General features: G+C 39.2%; 2 protein-coding genes across 2 annotated transcripts; one reads left to right on the forward strand and one right to left on the reverse strand.

The window, feature by feature from the left end:
- Window positions 1–1,042: 1,042 nt before the first annotated feature.
- cyth4b (cytohesin 4b) lies at window positions 1,043–15,066 on the forward strand. Its single transcript, XM_028017194.1, has 13 exons — window positions 1,043–1,163; window positions 3,745–3,827; window positions 3,920–3,984; window positions 6,333–6,399; window positions 7,307–7,425; window positions 7,721–7,801; window positions 10,138–10,250; window positions 12,397–12,545; window positions 12,756–12,867; window positions 13,170–13,246; window positions 13,507–13,578; window positions 13,746–13,900; window positions 14,132–15,066. Exons 1-13 carry the CDS (start codon window positions 1,145–1,147, stop codon window positions 14,211–14,213), a joined length of 1,194 nt encoding a protein of 397 aa, XP_027872995.1. The 5' UTR covers window positions 1,043–1,144; the 3' UTR covers window positions 14,214–15,066.
- A 1,285-nt stretch (window positions 15,067–16,351) lies between these two features.
- Window positions 16,352–26,175, reverse strand: fam83fb (family with sequence similarity 83 member Fb). Its single transcript, XM_028017193.1, has 5 exons — window positions 25,513–26,175; window positions 21,720–21,887; window positions 20,530–20,651; window positions 18,571–19,286; window positions 16,352–18,051 (listed from the first exon to the last, which is right to left on the reverse strand). Exons 1-5 carry the CDS (start codon window positions 25,987–25,989, stop codon window positions 18,005–18,007), a joined length of 1,530 nt encoding a protein of 509 aa, XP_027872994.1. The 5' UTR covers window positions 25,990–26,175; the 3' UTR covers window positions 16,352–18,004.
- Between the last annotated feature and the right edge of the window lie 484 nt (window positions 26,176–26,659).

The raw sequence follows: 26,659 nt of genomic DNA on the forward strand, positions 1-26,659 counted from the left end.
CAATGATCATACACTATGTCATTTGTTTTCTCTCCACTTTCTAAGTTTTTGTAGCGTAGATGTAGATAAAAATTAATTTCACAGTCTGATGTGGTATATTAGACGGAACAAAATAACTGACTGGGTGACATGCGAGGTCACTGGTGACAGTGAATTATTCCTTAATACTGATGATAAAGTGCTAATTCCACTGGCTGAATATTTCACTTATTACCTGGGAAAAGTATATTTTTTATAAATGACAAAGAATATACTTTTTAAATTAATATTCAAGAATTATTGACGTCAAACAAACAAGCTCCCACATCTTGTTTTTGAGGTGTCAACTTACACAAGGTTAAGATAGCACAGATTTGAGTTTCGTTTCAAATTTACACGTTTGTTTCGCACAACATGAGCAAAGCAACTGTGTAAATGACATTTCATATGTACTCATGTCCTGCTTGGTTTTTTTTTCTGGTTCTGCTTCAGAAAACAACTAACACACCCAGCAGCAGCAGCCGTGATTTTGTTCGTTGACCATAAGATGGCGCTTTAGCACCACCTTCATCCTGGACTGCCATACTTTAACCTCTAACAGTTGCTGTTCTCCGCTCACACAGACCTTGTTCTCCTTTCAGCATTTTTTTTTTTGTTCCCTTTTTAGCTAGAACTCCCTCATCCCTCATTTTGTAAAAAATTAATTCTGACGCAACTGCAACTTAACCTCAAGACGTCTGAAATGCAGCAGCACGTACACAATTAACAATATTTCAATGTGCGGATGTATCGGGTGATTGTGTTGGCCCTTCCGGTCGATATAAACACCGTGAATCTGATGCAAATATGCTAAATCTGACTAGACCTTCATTAGAAACACATGTGTTCAATGCTGAGTTGGAAACAAGCCCTCCGCCTCCTAGTTAGCAGTAAATAAAATGTTAATTTAATACCAAATAATCCTTCACGTCTGCAGACGTTGACAGAATCAGATGCTTTAAAAGGCTTTATTTTGAAAAGTTGCTCATGTGTTGGTCCTGTTTCTACTGATGGATGAGGAAGAGGTGTGGTTTAAAGTCAGCACTCTGTTGCAGCTGCCCAACACTTCTCTGAGCTTTTCTCTCTACAGCCGCCAACATTTCTTTCTTTACTTTTGGGGCCATAAATGACCGATTGCCAAATGGGTAAGAGACGCTTTGGTGCTTTTGTCGCTGTATGCTGAAAATGTTATCAGATAACTTTTCATATTAAGGTAGAAATATAAGTGGTTGCCTTTTTTTAAACTGCCTTTATATGCAAAAAAAAAAAATCTATATATAAACTGTCAAACAATAACAACAAAAACTAGTAACACTGTAGAATGGCGGAGGGAGTACTTGGAGGTGATATCGGATCTTGTTTTAATTTTTTATTTTCATCTGCAAATCTTTGTGTGTTTTTCTTCAATATTTCTTAATACGCCGAACAAACAGATGACAATGTGGCAACAGTCTTAGATTTGGTACACCAGATTACTCGAGCATTATTTGTCTTAAACTATGTTTTTATTTATTTGCCTCTCCACTTACTGAGTTTTTGTGGTATGAATGCACTTATGATATATTTCACAGTCTGACCTGGTATGCTAGACTAAAAAAAAAACAAAAAAAAAACAGCGTTTGGGTAACATTTGATGTCACTGGTGCACTTGTTGCTGTTAGCAACCAGCCTTAGAAAAAAAAAAAAAAAGGGCCTTTCTCAGCTGAAAATGCAGAAGAGACACTCATAGTCACTCAGAGGACTGCGCATCAGAGGTCATAATACAAAAAAAAAAAAAAACAGAAGTTGTTATCTAAGATTTAGAAAGCTATACAGTCTAGTTTTTAGTTTCAAACAAGGTTACTGTAAATTTGCAGCTTCCTTTGTTCATCATCAGAAACCCAGACTGGGTGTATTTGTGACTTTAAGCTTTTGCTTCTCAAGATGAGCAAAGGAAGGGTGGAGAAGTGGAAGTTGTGGTCAGATCATTAACAGCAAACAAGTCACATATTACTAAGGAAGGGCTGGCAGCTGCCATTTCTGTAACTACATATACATATATATATATTTATATATATGTATATATATAAAGATGCTTTTAATGCCATTTTTTTTCTCCTAGCTGATAAGAAACTGAAATGATTTCTGTTCTTTTATGCTGATCAGTTTCCACTGGAAATGGCCGCTGCACATGAACTTTTGAATGGTTACATATGTTTAAGCAAATACTACAATAGCGCAAGAAATGAAATAAATAAAATTTGTGGGGAAGTCAATTCTCCTTCAGGTCAAACTGAGTAACCAGAAAAGCATCATGGTGGTCTTATGTTTTAAAGACTAAAAGAAAGCTGGAGTGGCTGTTAGATGCCGACAGTTTACTGCAAAGCGTTTCTGTGACACATGTAGATCTTAGATCTGTGTCACATTTTTTTCTTTCGCTCAACTTTTAATTAACCAAATGGCGTTACGTACCCGATTCTTTTAAAAGACATGTAATCTAAATGTATGTTTCTTAAAGGCAGCAAAAACAACTTAACGTCTATCATGCTTAAAAAAAACTGGAAACAAGAACTTATGGTAGGTTTAACATCAGTCAGATGTTTAAATGAATATTTATTGCGAAATATAGCTTTGACGTCCGACCTGTTAGGTAATTGGTCAACAATTTAAGATAATGTGTTTACAAGAACATTAGGAGGAAAGTCAACATCCGATTGAGAGAGAGCGCTGATGGACAGTCAGGGCAGGCGACACGCGCCGAACAAAAAGCCTGTGCATATCGACAGAGGAGACGTTTTGCAATGTGGGAATGTGGCAAAATCCGGAGGGGAAGCATTTCATCCACCACATGTGGAAACAGAGGCGGGTCACGCAAGCGATTCAGTGCCGCTTCGGCTCACTAACTAAAACGCAAAGTCCTTCCTCGAGAATGAGATTCTCTTTGTGTGTCTCGTGTTAACTGGGAATGCAGTTTATAGGAAAACTCAGCCCACAGGAAGCTGTTCTCACCCAGTTTTAGCGCTCGGCGTCGGCCTGAACAGGTGTGACGGTTTCACAAAAATAACAACGTCACGCAGTTCGGATGTCTTCTTTTAGAGCATGTTTTCATCTGGAAGAGACGTATTAAAAGTATCTGTACAAAGAAACAGCATGCTAGAGGAAATTCTGCTTAATTATTGTTATAGGGGAGTTTTTCTTCTCCACTGTCGCCACATGCACGCTCGGATTGGTGGATACTAAACTGAGCGGAACGTTTTGTCTGATAACTTTGATCAATGGGAATGTATGGCTGGTTGAATTGAAATTACTTTTCTTTTTTGTTTTTTAACAAAGTGCCTTGAGTCTGCGTTTGCTGTGAATTGAAAAGAACTGAGAGCTTCACCGCATAAACACTGAATCTTACTAAGTAGTTTTGGTCGAGTTTCTCTCCGTAATGCCGATGAAAAGGTTCTAGCTGTAAGTCAATCTGCCAATGGAACTAATAGTTTTTCATCAATGTTAAATAATTTTTAACTTAAAGCAAGCTCATGTTTCTCAGGGAAAAGTCACCAGTAAGTAAGGTTTGTCTTATTACAAGTGGACCTAGATATTTGTACTAGAAATTAGAGCGAAAAGACAATATCCGGTTTAGATATTAATTACTTCTCCTTTTGGCAGAAGTTGCAGACATGATGGAAGTTGTTGAAGAACCAGGACTCAGAATGACATTTCTTTCTTTTTTTTCTTTGTTCTAATATTTTTGCTCAGTTTCTTCAGACTTCACAGCTGATGAAAGGCTGGAGATCGAAAGCATCAAAATGTATAAAAAGGACCTTCTGGACGACATCCAGGTAACGCTTCATCAGACGCCACCTTCCTCAGACGCCGAAGCGATTCGCATTTCATGCGACCTGCGTCTGACGCCGCTTTGTTCTCATTGCAGAAGTTGAAGTTGGAGATAGACAATGTGATGGCAGAAATACTCAGCTTTGAGTCTACAGAGGAAAGGTGAGTGCTGGTCTGGGAAAAACCCTTCGCCTCTTCTACATACCACACTTTCTTTCAGAGTATTTGATGTCTTAAATACCTGCCAGACGTCCCACTTATCTGGCAGGTTTTCTGAAAGTCTGTGGCATTTGGTCACTTTTTGAAAACGTTTTTTTTTTTTTTTATCCTCCCCCTCCTTTCTATTATTTGTGGAGAAATTAGTCTTGTTCATCTGACAAAACAAAGCTTATTTGAGAAATAAATCCCTGAGAAAACGTCCTAACACAATTTAAAAGTCAACTTTCCACACAAGGCTGAACAGAACTGAACTTAGTATTGTGTAAGTCGCCTTCAATGCGCTGTTTTAACAGTGCAGTGATGAACAAAGCTTTGTTTTCACCATTTTCTTCTAACCCAAACCTTCAAAAAAACAAACCCTGATTGGCTCCTACTGGTCAGCTGACTGATCAGAAACTATGGCTCCTCCTTTTGGTTATTTGGTTAGGAATATCAAATTAGCACAATCTGAGACATAACGCTAATTATTTTGGCGGTTACATAATATGATGGAGAGAAGTGTGTTTGGACTACATGGGTTACATAGTCCACATAAAGCACTTTGACTCGCCTTGTTACTGAAATGTGCTACGCAAACGTGGCTAGACAACAAAGATCCCAAGTGTAAAACGTGGCATAAAGGTTGTAAAATGGCCGACATTTCCATTAAGTAGGAAATTTCACAAAACTATGGCAGGAGTTCTCAAGTTTCTTCCTTTTTTTAAAATAAGTATTCAGTGTTGTAGTGGTAAAAAGCACCACAACAAAGATGGTCATTTTAAAAAGTACTGCTTGGATCTGGACTTTTTCCAGACTCAATTAAAAATGATTCTCACTCACAGTACATGTTTGGTTATTTTTTTTTTTACACAAGTTCAAAAATACTCAAGTGTGAAATTGGAAAAGTGAACAGAATGGACCCGAATTTAGAATTCAAAGTTTAAAAAAAAGGGGGGTTGATGGATTGCTACCAACCTTGAGCTACAATCCAATATGGCCGCCTACAAACTCAGTGATAGCTGCAGCGAATAAAGAACTGTTTATTTGCACTCTTCAGAATTTGTACACGTTGTTTAGTGGTTTGACAATAACACAGGGCCAAAAAATGTACAATGTTTATAGAACTTATTGCTAATTGTAGTTAGCCTGGTTAGAGAGCATTTCAGTTAGTTTTACTAACTGAAGTACCTTTGAAAGTACTTTGGTTACAAGTACAAGAACCATTGAAGGTAGTCCAGGTACCTTCAATGGTTCTTGTACTAGAGTTTGAGAACCACAGAACAGAGATACAGTTTGTCTTAAAATTATTCACACTGTTGTCTTAGATTTAGTGGCTAGAGAAGCTGTGGAGGAAGACATAGATTACAACGTTGGAGAGGAACCTTTCCAACCTCTAAGCGGTGCCGGTCATCACCAAAGACAAATTATGATTTAGCAACAGAAAGACGCAAATATACGTGGTCTCTGATTACTGTAGAACCAACGAAGGCTCTTCCAGTGACTACAGACAAGGACTCAAAGGAGCATTCAGCACCACTTTCCATCAAACAGGAAACACGTCTGCAGTAAACCTGGTTTGTTATCTTTTAGGAGATTCCTTTGGCATTTACAGCAACAAATGAGATTCTTGCTTGAATGAAAACAACTTTAGATCCAGATTCAGGGTGTGAATAATACCGAGCCTTGTTGTATGTAAGGTGGTGATAGAACAGGGAAAAGCCCCGAACTTTGAATTCTTTTAAAATGCTAGGCGACGGACTGAAAATGCCTCCAGTTGCTTCAGGGTGCAGCTAGTCAGATGTGGCAGATGGCTGCTCGTACTGAGCCAGGTTCTGGTTCTGGTTCTGCTGGAGGTTTCTTCCTGTTGAATGGGGAGTTTTTTCTCTCCACCGTTGCTACATGCATGCTTGGTGTGACGGATTGATGCAAAGACAGCAGCACGAGGCGAGCGATTGTCCATTGTTGCTACAAGTGAATAATGCGAGGCAGTGACTCAATGCAATCGGCTGCGTTTCCTGACAGAAACTTCTTAAGCTGATTTGAATAATAAATGGAGCTTAGTGCACCGTTTGTTCACTGGGATGAATTGGAATGCTTGTGCAATTGAATCGAAATGACTTCTTTTTGTAAATAAATGACATTTGTTGGAAATTGGCACTAAATCAGCAAACCGAGTTGGATTGAGTGGCTCTTTAGGATAAAAATCGTCTCAATTTTGTTAAAGATTTGAACAAACCTGGCAACGCATTTAGCTTTCCCTCTGACAGAGTACATAAGACATAAAGTTCTCCATAATATTTTCTGAATTACAGCAAAACTATTGAGAAGAACCAGCGGTTTTTAAACGGGAAGAAGAAATTCAACATGGACCCAAAAAAGGTAAGACAAAATGTGAGATTTTTCTCAACCTGCGGTTGCTGAGGCGCCGTTATCAATGAAAAATGAACAAGTTCGCCTCTTGCTTTGTCATTTGTTTTCCCCGAGGCCTCTTTGCTTCTTAGCGGTGTGAGTGTGTTTTAGCCGAACACACTCACAGTTGTGTCGTTTCCACTTCGCTCCTCTCTGTTGCTGTAAGCCTGTGAACCGCACCGAACAGAAAGCCGCTGCGAAGTTTCTGTGGTTTTGCTGGAAGGTCAAGAGTGTCGCTGTAGTAAGATCAAAAACGGAGGAGCTGAGATGGAGACATTTGACATTCGGGTGGGTTAGGTCGAGTTTGAGATCAATGCAGTTGTTTAAATGGCTCCTTTTTACTTCCTTCAGGACAATATATCTAAAGCAGGAAGGGAAAGCTGCAATACCTGCCAGCGGTAATGAAAGCGCATTAGATCACAAAAACGCGAGCTCCCACGTATTGCAGACTCCAGAAAGGTGTATCAAAGTGGTTACGTTTTTAATCAGGCTTTCTTCTCAAAGCCCTGCGATGGAGCAGAAAGAGGAAGAGAGATTAGTTTTAAGGAATTGGGATTACGGAAGCTGCAAGCCCTCGTTTGCCAGCTACAGATGAGATCATTGAGAAACCAAAATGTTGCGTGGAGGGCAAGGTTCGGGAAAGCTGCATCTGCTTCAACAAAGTCTAATAATGGAAATGATTTCTGCTGACTCCGAGCCACAGAAATTGCTTGAAAAAGCTTTTTTTTTTTTTGCAGGATGTGATTTATAACATATTTCACAAAGGAAGCTGCAGCTGGTACAAAACGAGCATGACTGTTACAGGCTAAAATCAGAATAGTTTTTTCTTTGAACGCTCCAAAGCTCTCCTCACGTACACTGTCCCATTTTCCTGCAGGGCATCAATTTCCTGGTGGAGAACAAGCTGCTGGACGGAACCGCAAAATCCATTGCAGAGTTTCTTTACAAGGAGGAGGGACTCAACAAGACGGCCATCGGAGAGTTCCTTGGAGAGAGGTGATACACAGAGGGGGGGACGGGGTGAACACGTGGAGGGGGCAGGAAAAAGCAGAAAAATGAAAAAGCAAAATAAAAAAAAAGAAAGTGGACATGGTGGATTAAAAAAAGGAGAAAATTCAGAGAAACCCTTATAACTTTATCTACAAAAAGAAGATTTTTTTCTATTCAAAAGCTGACAAAACAAGGCAAACTGTAAAGAATAATGTACGCTGCGTAGAGAGAGGAGGGCTGCAGTCGGCTGGTTTTGCTACAAACACCTTCAGGGGTTTTATTCTCCTCCTCCGTCACACAGGGAAGAGCTTCATCTTCAGACCCTGAAAGCCTTTGTGGAGCTGCACGAATTCGCTGACCTCCACCTGGTCCTGGCGCTCAGGTCAGTCAGTTTCTTTGCACGACGTTAAGCATTGTGGGTTGTTCAAGCTAACGTTCACTACCCAGTTTGCCCACGGGAAGCTTGCTAACAGCCAGGGACACAAAACCTGGGGTACGCATTGTGTGCGACACATGGGGGCGCTGCGATAGAGTGGGCGCCAAAATTATTTATAGTCGGCATTATCTATGTTTAACAGTTGTTGGTGTGTGTGGAAATAATATGAACATTGACAAAGGTATATGGCACTGATTGTTCAATGTGAAAGTTTAGCTCACATTTTCTTTTAAATAAGCTCTGTAAAGTTCAAATTGGTAACAGTTCCCTTAGCTGTTGCAGAAAGATGCTACATGTTAGCTGATTTAATGTGAAAGATTCCAAATTGCAGTAGTAACTCGAGCTTTTCAGCTGAGAAAAATCCAACAACCGATGGTTCATAGCATAGCATTGTATCAAGTAGACACAAACATTTAGATTTTATTTCAATAACTAAAAAGAAATTAGCGTGGCTCCAAATACTCAATCCGGTACTTTGTGCCTTGTATTTTCAGAAGTGAAAACAAATGTGGAAGAGCACAGCGGCTGATCACTCTAATCTTTGTGTCACTTCTCAAAAATAACAATAATAAAAAAAAATATTGCAATGTGAGTGGACCATATTTGTCCATTTTCCCAGGAACTTTTATCACATTTTTGCATTTATAATTGGCATTAACGCATTTTGATCCAAACGTTGGCGTCAGAACGGAGAATCTGTTTTAATTTAGAGTATGGTGCAGTAGATTGATGGGATGCTGTTTCCTTTTAAACTCAGAGTATGCCTCAGTATGTACCGCTTGCTTTAAATTGAGTCTAATTCACAAAATGCTTAAATAAGAAAACTAGTTAATTTTGAGACTTATGAAAGACACACTCTTGCATTTCAGTGTTTGTTTTGATGTCCAATCGACTGGAAAATGTCCAATGCCAACGCCTTAAAAAGGGACGTTGTAATGCCCCGTCCATGGAGACGTAGGCAAATAAAAACTGGTTATTGTCTTTTCCTCGAGTGCTGAAAGTCCCGATGAAAAGTTTACAAGTTCTAGAGCTGTAGCTCAGGACAACTTTGTATGAAAATTATTATAAAGTTGGGAAAAAGGAGAACTTCACATAAAACTGTTTATAATGGGCATCAAAGAGATTAAACCAATAAGACAAACTCTGAAAAAAGACACAAAATGTTTCATCCAAGGATGAAACATATATAATCAAATGAAAAATTGTACAGTATCATAACTCATAATACATTTTTTGCTGGATAAAACCAAGGCCTTACCTAAACCTGACCACAAACCAAAGGGGAGGAGCGGACTGGTGCCAGCTCTGAAATGTCACTCGACGTAGAAAGTCACGTACGACCGACGCCAACCTTTCACCTCACACACCACAGTCACTAACATTTTTAACATAACCTGGTTAATGGCTGTTTCTGCTCACCACTATCACTCATTAATGTTTGTGAGCATGTTCAATATGAGCTGCAAAAACAACTTTTACTAAAGACAAGCAACCAAGACTAATGGATTTGCTGTAAATGACATTTTACAATGTTGTCCTAATGTCCTACTTACTTCTGTTACCAAAATGAAACTTTTTTTCACTTGTCAAAACACACTGACATGACTCTCTGACATATGCTCTGAAGTTTTATATTGTGTTTTCGCAACAGAAATGACACAAATGCAGCAAAAATGAATACGGTCGTTGAAAATGAAGGCTACCAGACGCAAAGTTACAAAGGGAAAAGGCTGCGGCTTCAGATTTAATCTTTTTATTCTGCGACTAAATGTAGTTAAATAATCTTTACGATCTAAATGTCAAAGTGATATCGTCATTGCTGTTTTATGTAGATATCAGACAGTTCAGGATATTAATTAGGGGTTGGAGCTAATGAAAGAGCTCGGTTAAGAACCGTCAGTAACGTTTTCAAGCTTCAGTTAAAAATAAAACAACAAAAAAAAAACAGTTTCCTGACCACATCAGCACGCAGGTAGATATATTTTCAGAACAGAAATAAGCGAGCGTAATAATAAGAAAGATATTTTTAAAAGTCTAGACTATAGATAATCCTAAACAGCTCAATATTTTTGTAAAACGTCTGCAACAGCAGCCAGCAGTCATTGCCTCAAACAGAAAGTGACATGAACTATGCTTAGCCTGCATCATCAAAGTGGTCAGATGGACGTGTTGAGGCACATGGTGAAAGTGCAGCAGCCAGACCAACAACCTACAGTCGACCTACTCACATCTCGGGATGACAAGCTGCTAAATATCACCGTGTTGTGGTGTTTATTTGACAGACAGTTTCTGTGGAGTTTCCGTCTGCCGGGTGAAGCTCAGAAAATTGACCGGATGATGGAGGCCTTCGCCACGCGCTACTGCGACTGCAACGCTCATGTCTTCCAGTCCACAGGTTCATTAAAACAAACCTACCTCCTCTCTAGATTGCAACTGTGTGTGTGTGTGTGTGTGTGTGTCAGGCTTGTGCGAGAGCAAGAGGGGATATTTTTACATGATCACACCAGAGCTTTGGTCCTCACTGCTTTTCTGACTTTTTTTTCCACCTCTCTGTTCAATGGCATTTTTATATTTATATGGACCTATAAAAAAATAAAAAACTGTTACAGAAAACTTTTTCACATTTAAGTCTCTTGAAAGCCACAAAGCGGCAGCGCATTTCATCAAGATTTTAAGTGGTAGTGCCAACATGAAGTAGCACGTAATTGTGAAATATGAGGAAATAGACTTTTAGTTATTTTTACAAATGTAAAATGTATTTGGCCCCTGTGAGTCAATTTGTCACTGCAATTAAAACCAGAGGTAATTTGAAGTTCTTTCACCAGCTTTTCACAGCTACTGAAATTTGTCACACTGAGTGAAAACCATCTACAAATAAAGATCATCTCGTCTGGAGGCGCAGACTGTGTTGAGGTTTTACATTTCAACCCATCGCTAATGTTTGGCAATGACGTATGCACTGCGCCAGTTCGCTGTTATGAAGTTTACCGGAAGTTGTCTGCGCTGTCAACAACCACCTTCGACTTGCGAAGCGTGAAATGCCAAACCGAACCAGATGGCTGTTAATGTCGATTCAAGGAAGCGTGACCAACACGGACTGAACGGCTTCACTCACTTCCTCCGTTGCCATTGCTAAAACTACAGGCAAGACTGCAATTATAAAACAGCAACGCCGTCGTTCACAGCTTCTCCTTCTGTTCGCTGATTGGTTGATATTGTACCAGAGGAATCCAAGTCAGTGGGAGAAATCCCAGAGGGAGCTGTGAAGCGAGACTACAATCGAGCGGAATCACGTAGGAAGGCAATGGCCATGCTAGAGCTTCCCTGTCCCAGCTCAGGAAAATGTCTTCAGTCTTCGTTTTTCAAGCAGACATAGCATGTTGGATTTTGTTCCTCTGTTTTCCTGGGCATTATTATTCCACTTGTTCACATTGTCTCCTATGTGGCTTGTGGCCATCTTTGAATTTGATTTCTTCTGATTTTCTTTCAACGTTTACCTTTTCAGATCAGATATTCAAAAACATTCTCCCACTGTGTTTCCATGAAGCTTCTCCAGAGTTCCCATGGGCCTCTTGGCTGCTTCACTGTTTAATGCCCAGAGTAATTAAGGATGATGGATCAGACAGTGCTCTGAAGGATTGTTGAGAGCGTGAAATATTGTTTTATGACCTAACCCTGCTTTGAATTTTTCCACAAAATCCTCAGTCTGATGCGTTTCCTTTACTTCACGATGCTGTTTGCTCACAAGTGTTTGCAGAACAGCTACAATTATCATCAGAGTAAAGTACACACAAGTGGACGCTATTTACTGATTACATGACTTCTGAAGACAAGTGGTGGCAACGCTTTTTGACTTGTACAAGTTTTTTTCAAGCAATACACAGCCTGGGCATTGCCTTCCTGTGCTATTCTGCTTAAATAAAATTTCGCTTCACATACATTCAGAGCTTTCACCCATTCACTTGAATTCCTCAGGTAGATATTCGACCAGGGCAATCAGTGAACAGAACGACGACGTCATTGTTCTAGAATTGCAGTCTGCCTGTAGTTTTAGCGATGGCAGCAGAGGTCCATGTTGGCAATGTTTCCGAATGTTGAACATTGAAAGGCTTTAATTCGGCACTTCTCTCTTTGCATCGGAGGATGGTGGTTAACAGCACAAACTATTTCTGGTAAGCATCATAGCGTCAAGCTGGAGTGTTGCATGCATCACAGGCATACGTTTGCAATTGGGTAAAATTTCAAACTTCAACAGAGTCCGTGACTCCAGTAGGGAAAATGTCTCTCTATTGGCTAGAGCCGAGGGTAGAACAAGGGGCTGGTTTTCACAACGCTAAAGCCCCCAAAACAATCATATTACCAATACTTTAACATTATGCACTATTTTGTTGTGGTATATCATAATCAATCCCAATAAAACATATTGAAGTTTGCTTTAATGTTAAAAAGTTCGAGGTACATAATTACCTGGGCAAGATAATATTTTCTTGATCGGTTTCCTTTGAATTTAACATGTGCTTTCCATGCCTCTTCAAACCCAGACACGTGCTACATCCTGTCGTTTGCCATCATCATGTTGAACACGAGCCTCCACAACCCCAACGTGAAGGACAAAACCACCCTGGAGCGATTCATCTCAATGAACAGAGGGATCAACAACGGCGAGGATCTGCCCAACGACCTTCTCTCCGTAAGACCCTTCGGCTTATTTCAGCCATGAAACTTTTCAACATAAAATGAATTTAATGACTTTAGATTGAATCTTACTCTTTAGTTTGGTAGGGGCAGTGAGCTTTGAAGGCGATGTTCATTATCCTACCCGGCCTTGCTAATGACGGATTAGCCCACAGGAGCAATTGTGCCACTGTTGATTTCAATTGTGCAACTCTTGTGCTCTTAGAAACTCTACGAGAGCATTCGCAACGAGCCTTTCAAAATCCCAGAAGACGATGGAAACGACCTGACTCACACGTTTTTCAACCCTGACAGAGAAGGCTGGCTCCTTAAACTCGGCAAGTCCCTGTTTTACATTGTTTTGTATTAACGCAGCTAGTTTATTAAATTAACAAAACTCTGACCAATCCAGCATGTGCCGAATGAAAGCAGGAAAGTACAGAGGAAGTCTTTCGAGAATAACTCAACTTTGGACTGTTTGCATGGAAACATAAGTGGCTGGTTGCACAAGGCTTCAATTGGCGCAAACAACCTCAGTAGTTTTGTTTTTAGCGAGGGAATTTTTATCCAGCCAGTGTCCGGTAATAACTGGCAGCATATGGAAAATAAGTTTAACTTCTGCTGCGTCTTCGTATTTCAGGAGGTCGTGTTAAAACGTGGAAAAGGCGATGGTTTATCCTGACAGACAACTGCCTCTACTACTTCGAGTATACAACAGTAAGGACTTAACAGTACTACAGACATACCCTAATTTATGAAAACTTCTTCAATGAGCAAACACTGAGAGCTAAAGATAGAAAAGTACAAACTAAACAGTTTAAATATTCAAAGGCAAAGTGTTTTTCAACCTTATAAACACAGCTTTTCTATGCGTTTCCTTTAAGTATTAGTTCATTCAGATGACATTTCTCTCTTCTTTTTCTTCTTATAAAATATAACCTAATGTAATCCGTCTCTTCAAAATGTTTATTTTTCAGGATAAAGAACCCAGAGGTATCATTCCTCTAGAAAATCTGAGCGTGAGGGAAGTGCCGTACCCTCGCAAACCGGTAAGATTCAGAAAAATGTTCAACACGTCCTTGTTTTAAAAAGCTACTCAAAACTGTCTGAAACTGAAAGGAGGACTTCTTTGAGTTAGTTTTTTAGTAAAAAAAACAAAAACGTTTCAATATTTATATTGGATTAACTCTAATGTCCGAAACACAATGTCACGTAGTTCTGTCTGGAGCTGTACAACCCCAACAGTCACGGGCAGAAGATCAAAGCGTGTAAGACGGAGACAGACGGCAGGGTGGTGGAGGGAAAACATCAGTCCTACACCATTTGTGCCTCCAGCGCTGAAGAGAGAGACGCCTGGATTGAGGCCATCAGGTCAGACAGCAAACACACCAAGCACATTCATATACTACGTAGAGCCTGTGTGGATGTCCACCCCGACCTAATCCTGATCGGTCAACTCAGAATATATTCCAAAATTGGAAATTCTAGTTGAGCATATCTCTGTTGAGGACATTAAAGTTATGGTGGATGATTTAGTCTACGAAAGGTCTAATAAACATAAATCCACAAACAACTAATGTCAACCGTCTTTACTGGAAACAGGGCGAGTATCACCAAGGATCCGTTCTACGACCTGGTGTCAGTCAGGAAGAAGAAGGTGATAAACCAAACTCCTCAGGACTAAGCGCCGCAGGCGTCCCCAGAACTTCTACATTGACGCCGCTGCACCGGTTTTGCATTGGCCTTCGTTCAGGGCTGCCTGGAATTACCTCGTCGCCGCGCACGGACATAAAGGGGCGCGTGAAGATGAACGAAACCACACTGACATTGGGAACTTCTCTTTTCATAAACCGAGTAAAGACTTTGTCAAAAGGTGAAAACGAAATCAAGTGAGTCAGTATTAGCGCGGCAGTCCAAAGGGAATCCCTCAAGGGTTCCTCTGGAACTTTGCAATAAGGTTTTTAGTCAAAACAAAAATGTCTTTAGCTTTTTTGTTGTTGTTGTTGTTACAGAAGTCAGACGCTTAAAGGAGTGAGAACTACCGTTGTGGGATTGTCTTTATGTGACTTGGTTTCATAACCCAAAGAGGAATAGAACATGTCATATCCTATCATGAATGCAATAAAAACATCACCATGTCTGCTTTCTCACAGCTGTCATACAGCTCTGACACTCGCAAAGCAATACCCAGCCTTTGTCTTTTGTCTGACAGAGAGTCGACTAAAGAGTTTCCACCTGTAAAATATGCCAGTTTACACAGAAATCTTGTGAAAAGTGTAAATGAGTTTGAGGAATGATCTTATTTTGGTTTGTACTTTATAATGCATGTAATTATTAAAGCAAAAACGTCAAAAGATTGTGCAATAGATGTTACCACTCAAATGTTTCATTGTTTCAAGCTGTATTGTGTTGCCTATCAGGATGTACATTATACCTTCTACACTTTATCTTTGTAATTACAGTATTGTGGGTTTTTTTTTTTTTTTTGGTGTTCCGGTGAATTCATTGTCGAATTAAAAATATTCATGCAATAGAAACCGAAGTGAATTCTTCTCTTTTTTTCTTTTAAAGTTCAGGAATAGCCAGTCCACAGCTGCGTTTTCGGTTGAATGCTCTCTAATTTCAACTGAACTTCCTCATTGTTTGCCGTTTCCATGCGAGCTGGGATGGTTCCTTCACATGCCTTTTGAGTGTTTGACCTGGTTGACCTCCGTGGTTAAATTGTGAGGTTTTAAAAGCATACGATTATAACTTATGAATTACGGCAGTTAAAGCGACGCCAACAGTGTTTTGAAGGTCTTGTGTCATGTTTCTGAATCTATCGTCATGTTTCTGAATCTATCGTCATGTTTCTGAATCTATCGTCATGTTTCTGAATCTATCGACACCAAGCACTTTATTGAGAACACTTTACAAAAATTCTTCCAACGGCAAACCTACTACAAATCACTGGTATAATTAGGTTGCTGTAATCCTCCACTCATCCTCAAAGCACCTAGCCATGGCGTTTGAGTTGATTGCTTCTGCTTAAGAAAAACTTGCATGCAGTGTTGCATGATAAAACATTCACAGGAAATAACACATTCTGGTGCCTGATGGTGTGTGAGTAAAATTAGCCGATGCATTATTGTGAGAACGTCTCTTCCTGCTGCACCTCAAACTTCCTGTTTCAGTATTTCACCATAACCTGCCCCCCTCCTCCACCCCGCCCTCGTCCAGCTCGGTGTGCAGTTCCCATCAGAGCACTGCTTCCCCTTAGAGCGTTGGGCGACTGCTTAGCGGCGTGCAGTGGTCAGTTTGTGAAATGCAAGTCATACGTTTCTTTTTGCTGCGGTTCACGGTAAAATACTGTTAAAAACAAAACAACCCAGCGTGTTAATGGTTTCTTTTCTGTTAAATAATAACTTGTCGATGCCGAAGCACGAAACTATTAAACAGGGCAGTTGTGTTTCAACAAGCATACGAGTCTGATTGGATGGTTTTTGAATCTTCTGCCACAATGAACGGCGGTATTTTTTGGACAAGAAACCAACGCAGATCACCAGCACAATCTGAGGAGTTTCCTTCAACACGTTTCAAACTACTTTCAATGATTAATTGAGAATGATGTCCTGTTTGATAACTGGGATCAACTGGAATGTGATTGAATTGAAATATTCTTTTTGCAAACTGCTTTGCGACGCCATTTGTTGTCACAGCAAATGGCGCTAAAGAAATAAACTGGAGTGGACTGGACGGAAAACTTTCGATCAAGAATCCGTGAAAAATTCAAACGTAAAACAGGATAAAGAACAAAACACCAAAATTAATTAGGGCATTAAATAGACGTAGTGGATAACAGATTTATTGAAACATACAAAAACAATAAATGATAGGCATCGAACCTTTGTCTATATCCAACAACCCAACATGCCACTAAATGGGTAACACAATGTCTGTTCAGCTCATTTCCCCCCATCTGTTTATTTAAGTGCTAAGGCTTTGAGGATTTCTTGTTTTCTCCTATGACTGAACGTTTTTGATTTTTGTGCTACATTTTGATTCAAAGTTACTTGTGCGAAACAGTGCAAAAAGAGTTAAAAGTCTGTTAAAGGTCATCACAGTATATATTTTTTAAGTTTAGTATAACTTAATGCAGTGGTTTTATTTCAAGTGCAAAGAAATAAAACCAGCCATGTTGTTGTGTTTGTGTATATTTTCACACAGGCTTTTCTATCAACTGACATCTGCTGCTCTGTCGCCTCTTCCTGTCACCAAAATGAGAGTAATCTGATGGTAAGCAGTTCTCTGATAAAAATAAAACACAAACACTATCATGAGCTTTCACACACTGTAAACACACACCATGCAAAGGAGGGCTGCCTACTTCAAATAAAAGGGAACTTCTTTTTTTTTTTTTTTTTATGTAGCACTGTCCGGAATCAAGAAAAATACCGTAAAGGCTGATCATGTTGCTGAAAAGAAGACAGAGGATTCTGGGTAAAAATGTGGAATTAAAACTTGAAATATATCTCTTACGCTATAATCGCACTTCTGATGGTTGCTGTTACAAGCTGGTGGCAATTACCGGCTATTAACCATTAAACTTCACACACCGTTTGTGGTGCTCAATATTTGGGTTCAGTGCATCAGGTTCAGAAACCTCTGCAGAGTATTTATTTTGTGTGGTAACTCAAGAGTAGCTCATCTGTAGCATTAAAAAGCAGGTCTATGTCTTTTTAAACACCTCTACTTTAAATTTGCCATTGTTAGGAAAATTAATGTGTCGGTTGGGCAGATACTGATTCTATTTTCTTAATGTCATCTATCTGCAAACGGCAAAGAAAAGCATTGCACGTGGAGTCATCGTTCAGTACATAATCATACATGTGGGCAAAAATAAAAGTAAAAATGACCCGAATCAATAATTACAGATCTAATCTGTAGTCTGTTAGCAGCAATATCAGTAGTGCGTAAACTTTGTTTGCACACCAGGATTCATCATAGAAATATATGCTTGGTATATTTTGAAGAGTCAGCATGGCTGAATGGGTCTGAAAAAACATTTTCAGATGCAATTCATCGCAACTAATTTAAATCTGAAACCAAACAATATCCCTCTAGGAAACAATGTGGTTTTTCTTATTCCACAATTTAGATAAACAGGTGTGACACATAAATACTTTCCCTGAACAACTTTAAAAATTCACCCATGATTGCAAGAAAAAAAAAATCCAAAAAAACAAACCCAGATCCCTAACAAGGTGGATTCAAAGGCCTCAACATATATGTGATTCCAGAGATTCTGCCAGATCAGCCTCATGAAGCATTAGGCTCCAGATGTGAAACCAGCAGGTCAACACCTGAAGGACTGGACATTCATCTGGTCTTCATTCAAACGTGCGTGACGTTGCAGTGTCCCACACCAGCTCTATTTCCTCATCTGTTTTAAGAACATGCAACTGTACGCTGTTGAAAGTGTCAAACAAGTTCAGCTCAGGATGCTGTACAACCTGATTTTCCATGACGACGACTCTTCAAACCTGTGGAAAGAAGAAAGAAAAAGATCATTTAAAAAGTTAATGAGATGAAACGCACTCAGAACTTACAGTACTTCAATATTTAATGAAAACAAACAATAAAAGCCTGTGAACTATTTTCATGCAAATAGAGAGAGAAGTACTGCAGTTTGAAATCTATTTTTGTTGTGCTTTAACAATCTTCTATATTTAGTAAAAAAAAAAAAAAAAAAATCGTTTAGATGTCTTCATGAAATATACCCCAGCATATGGAGTGACTCTGGTTTCACACAGGGTCTCACTGATCATTTTTAATAAATAAATAGGTACAGATTATAATATTAGCATTTTAAGACCATTTATCCATATAGCAGTAAAAAAAAGAACTCATATGATGTCTTAAGTCTAAATGAGGCTAAAAATTGAACCAAACCTTCTTACATTCACATACGTTACGCTATGACTACAGGCATGTAGTCCTGTCCCTTCAAAGAAGGGCTTTGTGAAGGGACAGGACTAGATTTTGTTACATTAGGCACTTACTTTCTCTGTCATGTGACGTGTTGACAGTTTGCTGAGACAATGTTCTTTGGTCCAGTTTAGAAAGCTTCTTACTCCCTTTGGTTGGGCTTACCACAGCCACCGTGGCACCGTCTTCCAGTTCATTGGGATGAGTCTCTGTCGGTGAAGGACTCCCTGTATTTTTAACAGAAAGCTTACTCGGAGATTTTTTCCTCGACAACTTCCAAGTAAAGCCTCTCTTTTTCCCCACAGATACGTTGTTTGGCGTCTTGAAGTTCTCACTTGGGGCCTCTGAGGGCAACGGACTCTGCTGGTCCAGCTTCAGACTGCTGGCCACTCGAGGCCTTCCCTCGTCTTCGCAAATATCTGCGAGACCCGGCTTTGTTCTTTCGTCATGCAGAGATCGTGCAGGAAGTGGAGAACCTCCGAACAGCAGCGAATATTTGGGATTGTAGTATTTGTGGGCAGGAACCTGGATTTCAACATTCCGAGAGTCTCCGAGGCTCACCTGGAAACGGGATGTGGTCGCCGGTAACGGAGGGCGTTTGGGCTCCAGTTTGGAGCGAATTGTGGCGGTCACGTTGGCAGCGGGGGGACTGACGTGAAACTCCTTGTAGAGGTCCAACTTCTCTGAGATGGCGTACAGCTCGCGGAAGTATCTGTCGAAGACGTCCACCACCTGCCCCGTCATCACAGTGATCATGTTTCGGTCCATTCGGGAAGCAGACCAAGAGAAACTGGAACCGAGATAAGAATAAAGACAGTCGTCAATGCTCTTCATCATCTCTTTAGCTTTAACTGGGTAATGTTAAGTTTAATGGGACCAAGCATTGGTATTGTCCATTCACGTACAATCTAATTTAGGGTTTTTTAATATTGTGTAACAATATGCAGCTTTTTATCTACAGTGACCACATGTGGCACACTGTGAGGTTTCCTGGTGTTGGACATGGACACTTTGACAGGTAGAGGATTTTTGGATTGAACCATAACATTTTCAACTGATAGAAGACTTTCTTTTACCTAAAACACTAAGAGTAAGAAGAGACAACAAAGTGAGACATTGGTACCAAGTAAGATGTTACTTTAATAGCAACAACTACTTTCCTAACGTCTAAAATGAACAATGCAAAAGCACATTGGTAGTCATGGAGGTTGTAAAGAGGTATCATGGCATATTAAACCTTACAAAATAGTTTTTAAAATAATAATTAGGTGGTGCTATGTGAGCTAACGTTTTTAATTCTGTATTTGAAAAAAGCTGCTTTATGCTGGCACTTTTTACCCTTTGGGTCTCCTTCCGAAACAACAAAAGAAAGATTTTTCGACCTGCCTTGCCTTGTTTTGTTGACACAGTCAATTGCTCATTGACATTGCTGAAACGACATTAATAAATAACATAGAAGAAACGTCCACCACCTTGAAATCATTTGTTTGATTTGGACACATTAACAAGCGAGGTATGATTACAGCGGGTATACCAGCTTGGGTTAACTATTAACAATGCTAAAGCTGGAGTGAATCAAGACTGTATTTCATTACCTCGACTTCAAAATCTAAACCACTTGGACTGATCCAACTTGATTTCTGTTCTCACTGGAGGTTCTTTAAAGCACATTTTGAGATTTTTGAAACATAAATCATTGGTAAAAAAAAAAGGGACTTTATTAACGCTCCTTTTGCATTCAGATTAAGAATTGCTCTACACCGATCAAGAATTTGTTAAAATACAATTTGTCATTTGTAAAATCTTCACACAAGTTTTATTGCCCTAACTTGTATTGGGAATACATTTCAGGATAAGTATTTAGACATTTGAAATACATTAAACAAAATGTATAAACAAAATTTCATCGTCAATTTTTGGTTTATAGAGGATGCAATGAATTAAAACTATAAAGAAATCTAAATCTGACTGCCTTCCTTTAGCCTGCACATCTTACGCTTTTTCGTTGTATGGTATAAAACAAACACTCTTACCTGTAAGAGCCAAAAGCAACTTTGTCTCCATCCACCAGCATGTATTTAGTAAAAAGCGAACCAGGGAGTTTACCAAAGGACATATTGAAGCCAACTCCTTGAAGCGATCTCGCTCGGATGAACTGCAGGTTAAGAGATGGGTAGAACGGGAAATAACACAGACAACATGTGAGATGTTTTAAACCAGAGTTTAAAGCAAAATCAAACTGCAAATAGAACTGGAGATTTAGTAAGAACAATATAAAACACCATTCATAATAAAATAAGAAAACATTCATTTCAGTGATGTGTTGATTTCTTCAGTCTTTTAGAATTTCCTTTGTTTTTTTTTTTTACAACCAGTCCTTCTTTTACTTGTTAAAGATGAACAAAAAGGACGAAATAGAAACAAGCTGACTTTCAACACCACAACCCTCTAGCTTACATAACGCAAGTAAAATATTTTTAGGAATTGTTTTTTCAAAGATTCAGCTCTTTTGGCTTGGCTCCGTTGAAATGTACGGGCCCAACATGACTTTCATGTAGTTTCGCATTGAATTTTATTTGAGCCTAATCTGGTAAATATGAATGCTTTGTGTGTTGGTGATCGAATTTTTATTCTGCTTTTGAGAGAAAAAAACAACAACTCATTTTTCTATAATTTTGGTGACAAAAAAATAGTTGCTATTCTTCAAAAATGTAATAAAACGTTTGAATGAAACTACACTTTTAGTTTCAGTTTGCAGCAGTATGACAGACAGATTCAGTTTCTTTTTCTGATTTGTTTTTCTCCTTCTGTCCTCTCGATGCTCTCACAGTTAAATCCAGATGCCTGTCTCACTCATCCTATTGAGAATCTACCCTTTTCATTGTTTTCAATGTTATGACTAGTCTGCCTTTGCGTGCAATTAGCGGCCTCTTGTGGCCACCAAAAGTAGTGCTTATGAATTCTCAGCAGCTGCTACAGTGAAGCAGTTCTGACCATTTCAGTAAGTCACCTAATTTCCTCAGAAAGCTCACCGAGTATTGGTAGTGACATCAACAAACGCCTTGGTAAGTTTGATTTAACCTCGTCACTTTCTTTCATCTTTCAAAATTAAGTTGAATTTCTATAAAAATCAGTCAACACTTCCATTTTTTTTCTTTTTGATGGCACTTTTTTTTTTTTTTTTTAAACTTAAAATGATGCCTATGTAAAAGTGCTGACTAACCCGGAGGTGCTGCGAGCCAATCTGAAGCCTGCAACACATGTCCAGGAAGTGAGGAACAGCTTGGTCGTCCAACACAATGTAAACAGGCACAGACCGACGGCAAGCTGCATCCATCAGGTCCTGCAGGATGTGGATGTCTGTGAGCATGTCCATCACTATGGCGATGACCTGCAGAGAGAGAGAGAGAGAAAAAAAGTCCAATAGTCTGTGGATCTATGTTGTTGCAACTGGTACATTTTCTCTAGAAACCTACGGTGAAATTGGTGGGTGTTGCATCTGATCAAGTCTGTTAAAAAAGCAAGTACACAGTAAACAAAGATTTCAGGGGTTTCTATCTGTGCTCTAATTAAAATATAAACCCTAATAAGCTATCAGACACACTGCCAAAAGATTTAAAAAATAAAAATCGGAAGATTTAGACTTAACTTTTGCTCATTTCTTTGGCCCACATCCAGAATCCCACCTTCTGATTATAGAGGGAAAAACTGAAGGTCTGGACGGTGAGCAACGGGAAGCTGCCAGAGAAACCATGCAGTGACGCTAATGTTTCTCAGCCAAAATCCCTGAAACACACGGATGCTTTGCCTGCTTTGATAAAGTGCTAAAGACCCTTTGAGTGGTTTTTTCCCAAACAGCTCAAGTGTAGAAATTGTGACGAGAGTAAAAATTAGATGTGTAAATATGTATAATGTGGAACATATTTGGATGAGACAATTGAGGATGAGATTTAATAAGCTTCCTTCTCGGTTTTGAATCTGACATTGAAGTCTTGTTTTTGTTTTTATGTATAATTATTATCATGATATATGATTTTTTTGTTTTCTTATTTCTTTCTGATATTTTATTTGTTCAAAATAAAGATTTAAAGTACACACCTCCTTCTGCTGGTTTCTTTTAGACAGATTTGCCAATGCTGCAGATGAATCTTTTAACTACAAAACTATTTTAAGTCCTAAATCCATCTGTTGTGTAAAAACCATGTGCCTTTTTTTTTTTCTATAAGGGTCGTAATAACTACAGGTTTAGCTTTCACCAGTAAAAAGTAAATAGATGCTTAGAAGTTACAATACACAGCAAGTATCCATCGAAAAGTAAATGCTTGAAAAACAAGCAAAAGTAGTTTTAAGACATGTTTGAACATGCTCCGCACAAGCTAGCAGGAAAAGAGCGGGAGACAAGTGACGTCACGGAAACGATTTCCCTTTAAATGCCAGTGTTTTCTTGTTTTTTTTTCCTGTTTGGGAGAAAAGGCCTGCTGGTTCCGCTCAAAGGAAAAATGCTGAGCAGGCTTGCTTAGGGTAATAAATTGAGCAACAAGTTACGGCCTGCAGACAGTTGCGCTTTGTCTTTTGCAATCAAACAAACAAAACACGTACAAGAGAAATATATAGAACAAAGTCATGTGCATATAAGTCTTACAAATGTGTACTTTGATTCTATATCACTTTTCAGTGTGTGTGTTTTCTGTTGTAAGGTCAAAATTTTGCTGACTGGCTTAGTTTCTGGCAGGTTGAAACAGAAACAGTTTCTATTTTCCTATTTTTTATTAGGAAAATGTATTTTCATAGCAAACACCTTACAGTGTTACTAAAAGCCTTACTAAAATTTAAGGCTATTAAAAAATGTTGTAATACCATTATGGATGAAATTTAAGACCTGTATCACGACAGAAATGTATAAAATAATACATCATATTTTATATAGTGGGCAGTGCCAAGCTTTTTCTTTTTTACACAGAATTCACGTAACATCGTATGGTTGGCAACAGAAGAGAGCCAGTGGCATTAAATTTACACTAAGATGAAAAAAAGCTAGCTAGCTAGCAAGGGTATATTAGCCTTAGAGTGTGATTTGAGGCTAGTTAGCGGTAGCCTCAAATCACAGAACGGAAAGAATATGTCTGCGTGCGACTCAAACGTTTGCCAAAAATAAACTATATCTAATATAAAAGATTAAACAGCGTTGCCGAGATAACATTTAAGACCTGTGATTACTGTATGCATTTAAGGCCAACTTACACTTTTTAAAATGAATTCAACATATTAAGGCCTTAATTTTAGATACATGAGTTTAAGGCTTTTTAATACCTAAAAAGGATGCGCCGACATCATGTAAAATATAGAAACACAATAAAAGAAGGAGAAGAAGAAGCATACACTACTATTACTCTGAGTTATTCTTAGAACCCTAAGAACAAGCCAGGTTATTCTTCCTGGGGTTACAACCCAAAGTTAGTAAATTAAAACTTTGAATCAGTTGTTACCTACATAGCTAACATAATAACTGGAAGACATGCAAACGATTAGGCAGTGAAAGACATTGCAAGTCACTGCCTTTATATCAAGCAAATGGTTGCCTTACCACTTAGAAAACCAGTAATATGTTGTCATTTTCAATCAGGAAGTTGTCAAAAAAACAATTGTAAGAATGTTAGCAAGCAAGTCAGAACCACTGAGGCAAATAAAGTGAAAGCCAAACGGGCACATTAAATAACAGAAGACGAAATGGGGATGAAGACAAAGCAAAAAGACAAGGGTGGGACTTCAAAAGTGTTCCAGGAAAATGTGGAGATAAGCTAGGTAATAAAACAATAAAAACTAAAAACCGTAAATTAGAGTTTCACTCTCCTGACCCACTTTTAAAGGGGAAAGCTGAGGCATTGCTGGCCAAAGGAGGGGAACACATCACTGCCTCGCTGTGAGCAAGAGGAACGGATGACTCAGCTCAGGTCCGGCACTGAATGAGTAAACACCACAGCTGCCTGTTGCATGGTTACTCTTATTCAAGTCCAAAGTTACAAGTTACAATGTTACAATCACTCAAAGCTGTCTCCAAGCTAAAGTTTACTCTTACAGGCCTTCACCTTATGAAGAGAAGTAAGATTTTCAGATGTGGGTGTATCCTGGGCAGATAGTTTCTCTGCTGGGTTTTTTGTCTTACCATTCCAACTCAATGTTTTTTTAAAAAAAATGACTGGGAAAAGAATTCGGTAAGCTAAGCTACAAAGTCTGTTTGGATACAATGTCCTACTATGTTATATTTCTAAGTCTGTTGGAGTTTCAGGCTTGAAGTTGGATTATTTGTGCCAGGACAGTCACACAATACTCTCTTTTACCCCACTGACTAACAAAAGGGATAAGAAAGTCCCATGTTTCAAGTTGTAAAAAAAGGTGATGTCATTTCCTGTAAAGACTGACATACAAATCTGAGTTTTCCCTTTATTATTAAAGAAACTCCCACGTTTGGACTTAATTTCTAACACTTTGGCATTAAAAGCATTTGCTCTCACTTAATTAATTACTTTTTATATATAGTTAATATTATAGCTAATGATATTAACTATTATATATATATAGCTTATATTAGCGAAGAAACATTTCATTAGTGTTAATTTACCTTTTATTATTTAAAAATGACTAAAACCTTTAGAATGCTTCAAGGTCCATGATCCATGATGAAATATGCAACAAAAAAAAAAAAAACATACATTAACTTTTGGGGTAGTCTTTAGTGGATTAAACCCTTTCAAGAAATAATGCAGAAATATTCAATCCAAACAAAACTTATGTTCAGAGGGCACTAAACTACAGCCCACTGACCCAAAGCATCTTTGTCCTGTTCATTGCGCATCTGTTCCTAATGGCTTTCCATCTTTTTCTGGATGTATATGGGAAAATGTAAAAGCTGAATCTTTTGCTTTGCATCATTGTGTAAAACAAACGATCCGCTTGACATAAATGAAATATAATAACGCTTTGTAACTCTATTTTCTAGGTCCCTGAACTCTCCTCACCTTGCTCGCCTCCTGGATGAGCCGCCGCACCACCTCCTTGATGTGCGGTCCGTTGTCTTTGGGTGGGTGGGTGTGCACGGCCACCCGCGTCACCCCTTTGAAGAACCCCCCGCTGGGCCAGCCGATGTCCAGCGACGGGACCTCGGTGTCCGACATCAGTGGCCAGTAGGTAGAATGAACCCCTGAGTCCGCGTCGGTTCCAGCGGCTCCCTGTTCCGCCGTCTGGCTGCTGCTGCTGCTGGCGTCGTTAGAGTCATATTGTTTGAAAGTGCTCACGAGAACTTTGACTTCCCTCGCGGATAAAAAGTCTTTCGCGTTGTCTTCCTTGAGTCGCGTCTTGAAGGCGCCGTCGCCATTCTTCAGCAGCTCCTCGATGGCAGCACGCTGCTCCTCGCTGTAGTAGAACTCCGGCTTGGACTCCGGGACTTTGACACCGATGTGCCCGTCCTCCATGCACAGAAGCTGGGATTCAGCCATGGCTACGGAAGCCCTGACACCCCTAGGGAGGTCAAACTCTCCCCCCTACTTTACTGACAGAATCTTCAGAGTGTTTACCTGTGTGACCGCACTGTTAAAAAAAAAGAAAAGAAAAGAAAGCTGGGAAGTTTTCTTACCTGACCGGGTGCGTCAGAGGTGGGACAGAGAGCGCGTCTCAATCTGTGGTGCTTTCAAGTGCTAATGGAAAAAAAGAGAACTGTCCTACAGCACAACGAATTGAGTCAAATACATCTTTTTTAAGGCTTGTCTAAAAAAGCTGCTGTGTACTGCGAATAATTAGGTTGATTTTCTTTAAATCAAATATCCTTGTTAATCGTTCACGTGTGATTTTTATCTATTTGAACGAAAATCGCCTGCAAATATTTAGTATTGATCCTCGTTCTGCACGTTCTTGCTTAAATAAACGACAGATGTCCGTATATTTATAAAAAAAAATTATTGAAAAACTTTCTGATGAAAGACTGGGAAGGGGAAGTTTTATTGCCCTGAAGACATAAAGGTTTAATGAACCAGGTGGCCCTGAAGGAGGCTGCCCTGACGGAATCTCAAAGAGTTTATTTCTCTTTCCTTTTTGTGGGGAACATATTGCCGAAAAAACCCCAACCTAACCTCTGTACTAAACTAAGCAAGACGCCATTTATGTGTGTCA

Source organism: Xiphophorus couchianus, chromosome 5 (genome assembly GCF_001444195.1).
Source record: "Xiphophorus couchianus chromosome 5, X_couchianus-1.0, whole genome shotgun sequence".
Taxonomy (NCBI): Eukaryota; Metazoa; Chordata; class Actinopteri; order Cyprinodontiformes; family Poeciliidae; genus Xiphophorus; species Xiphophorus couchianus.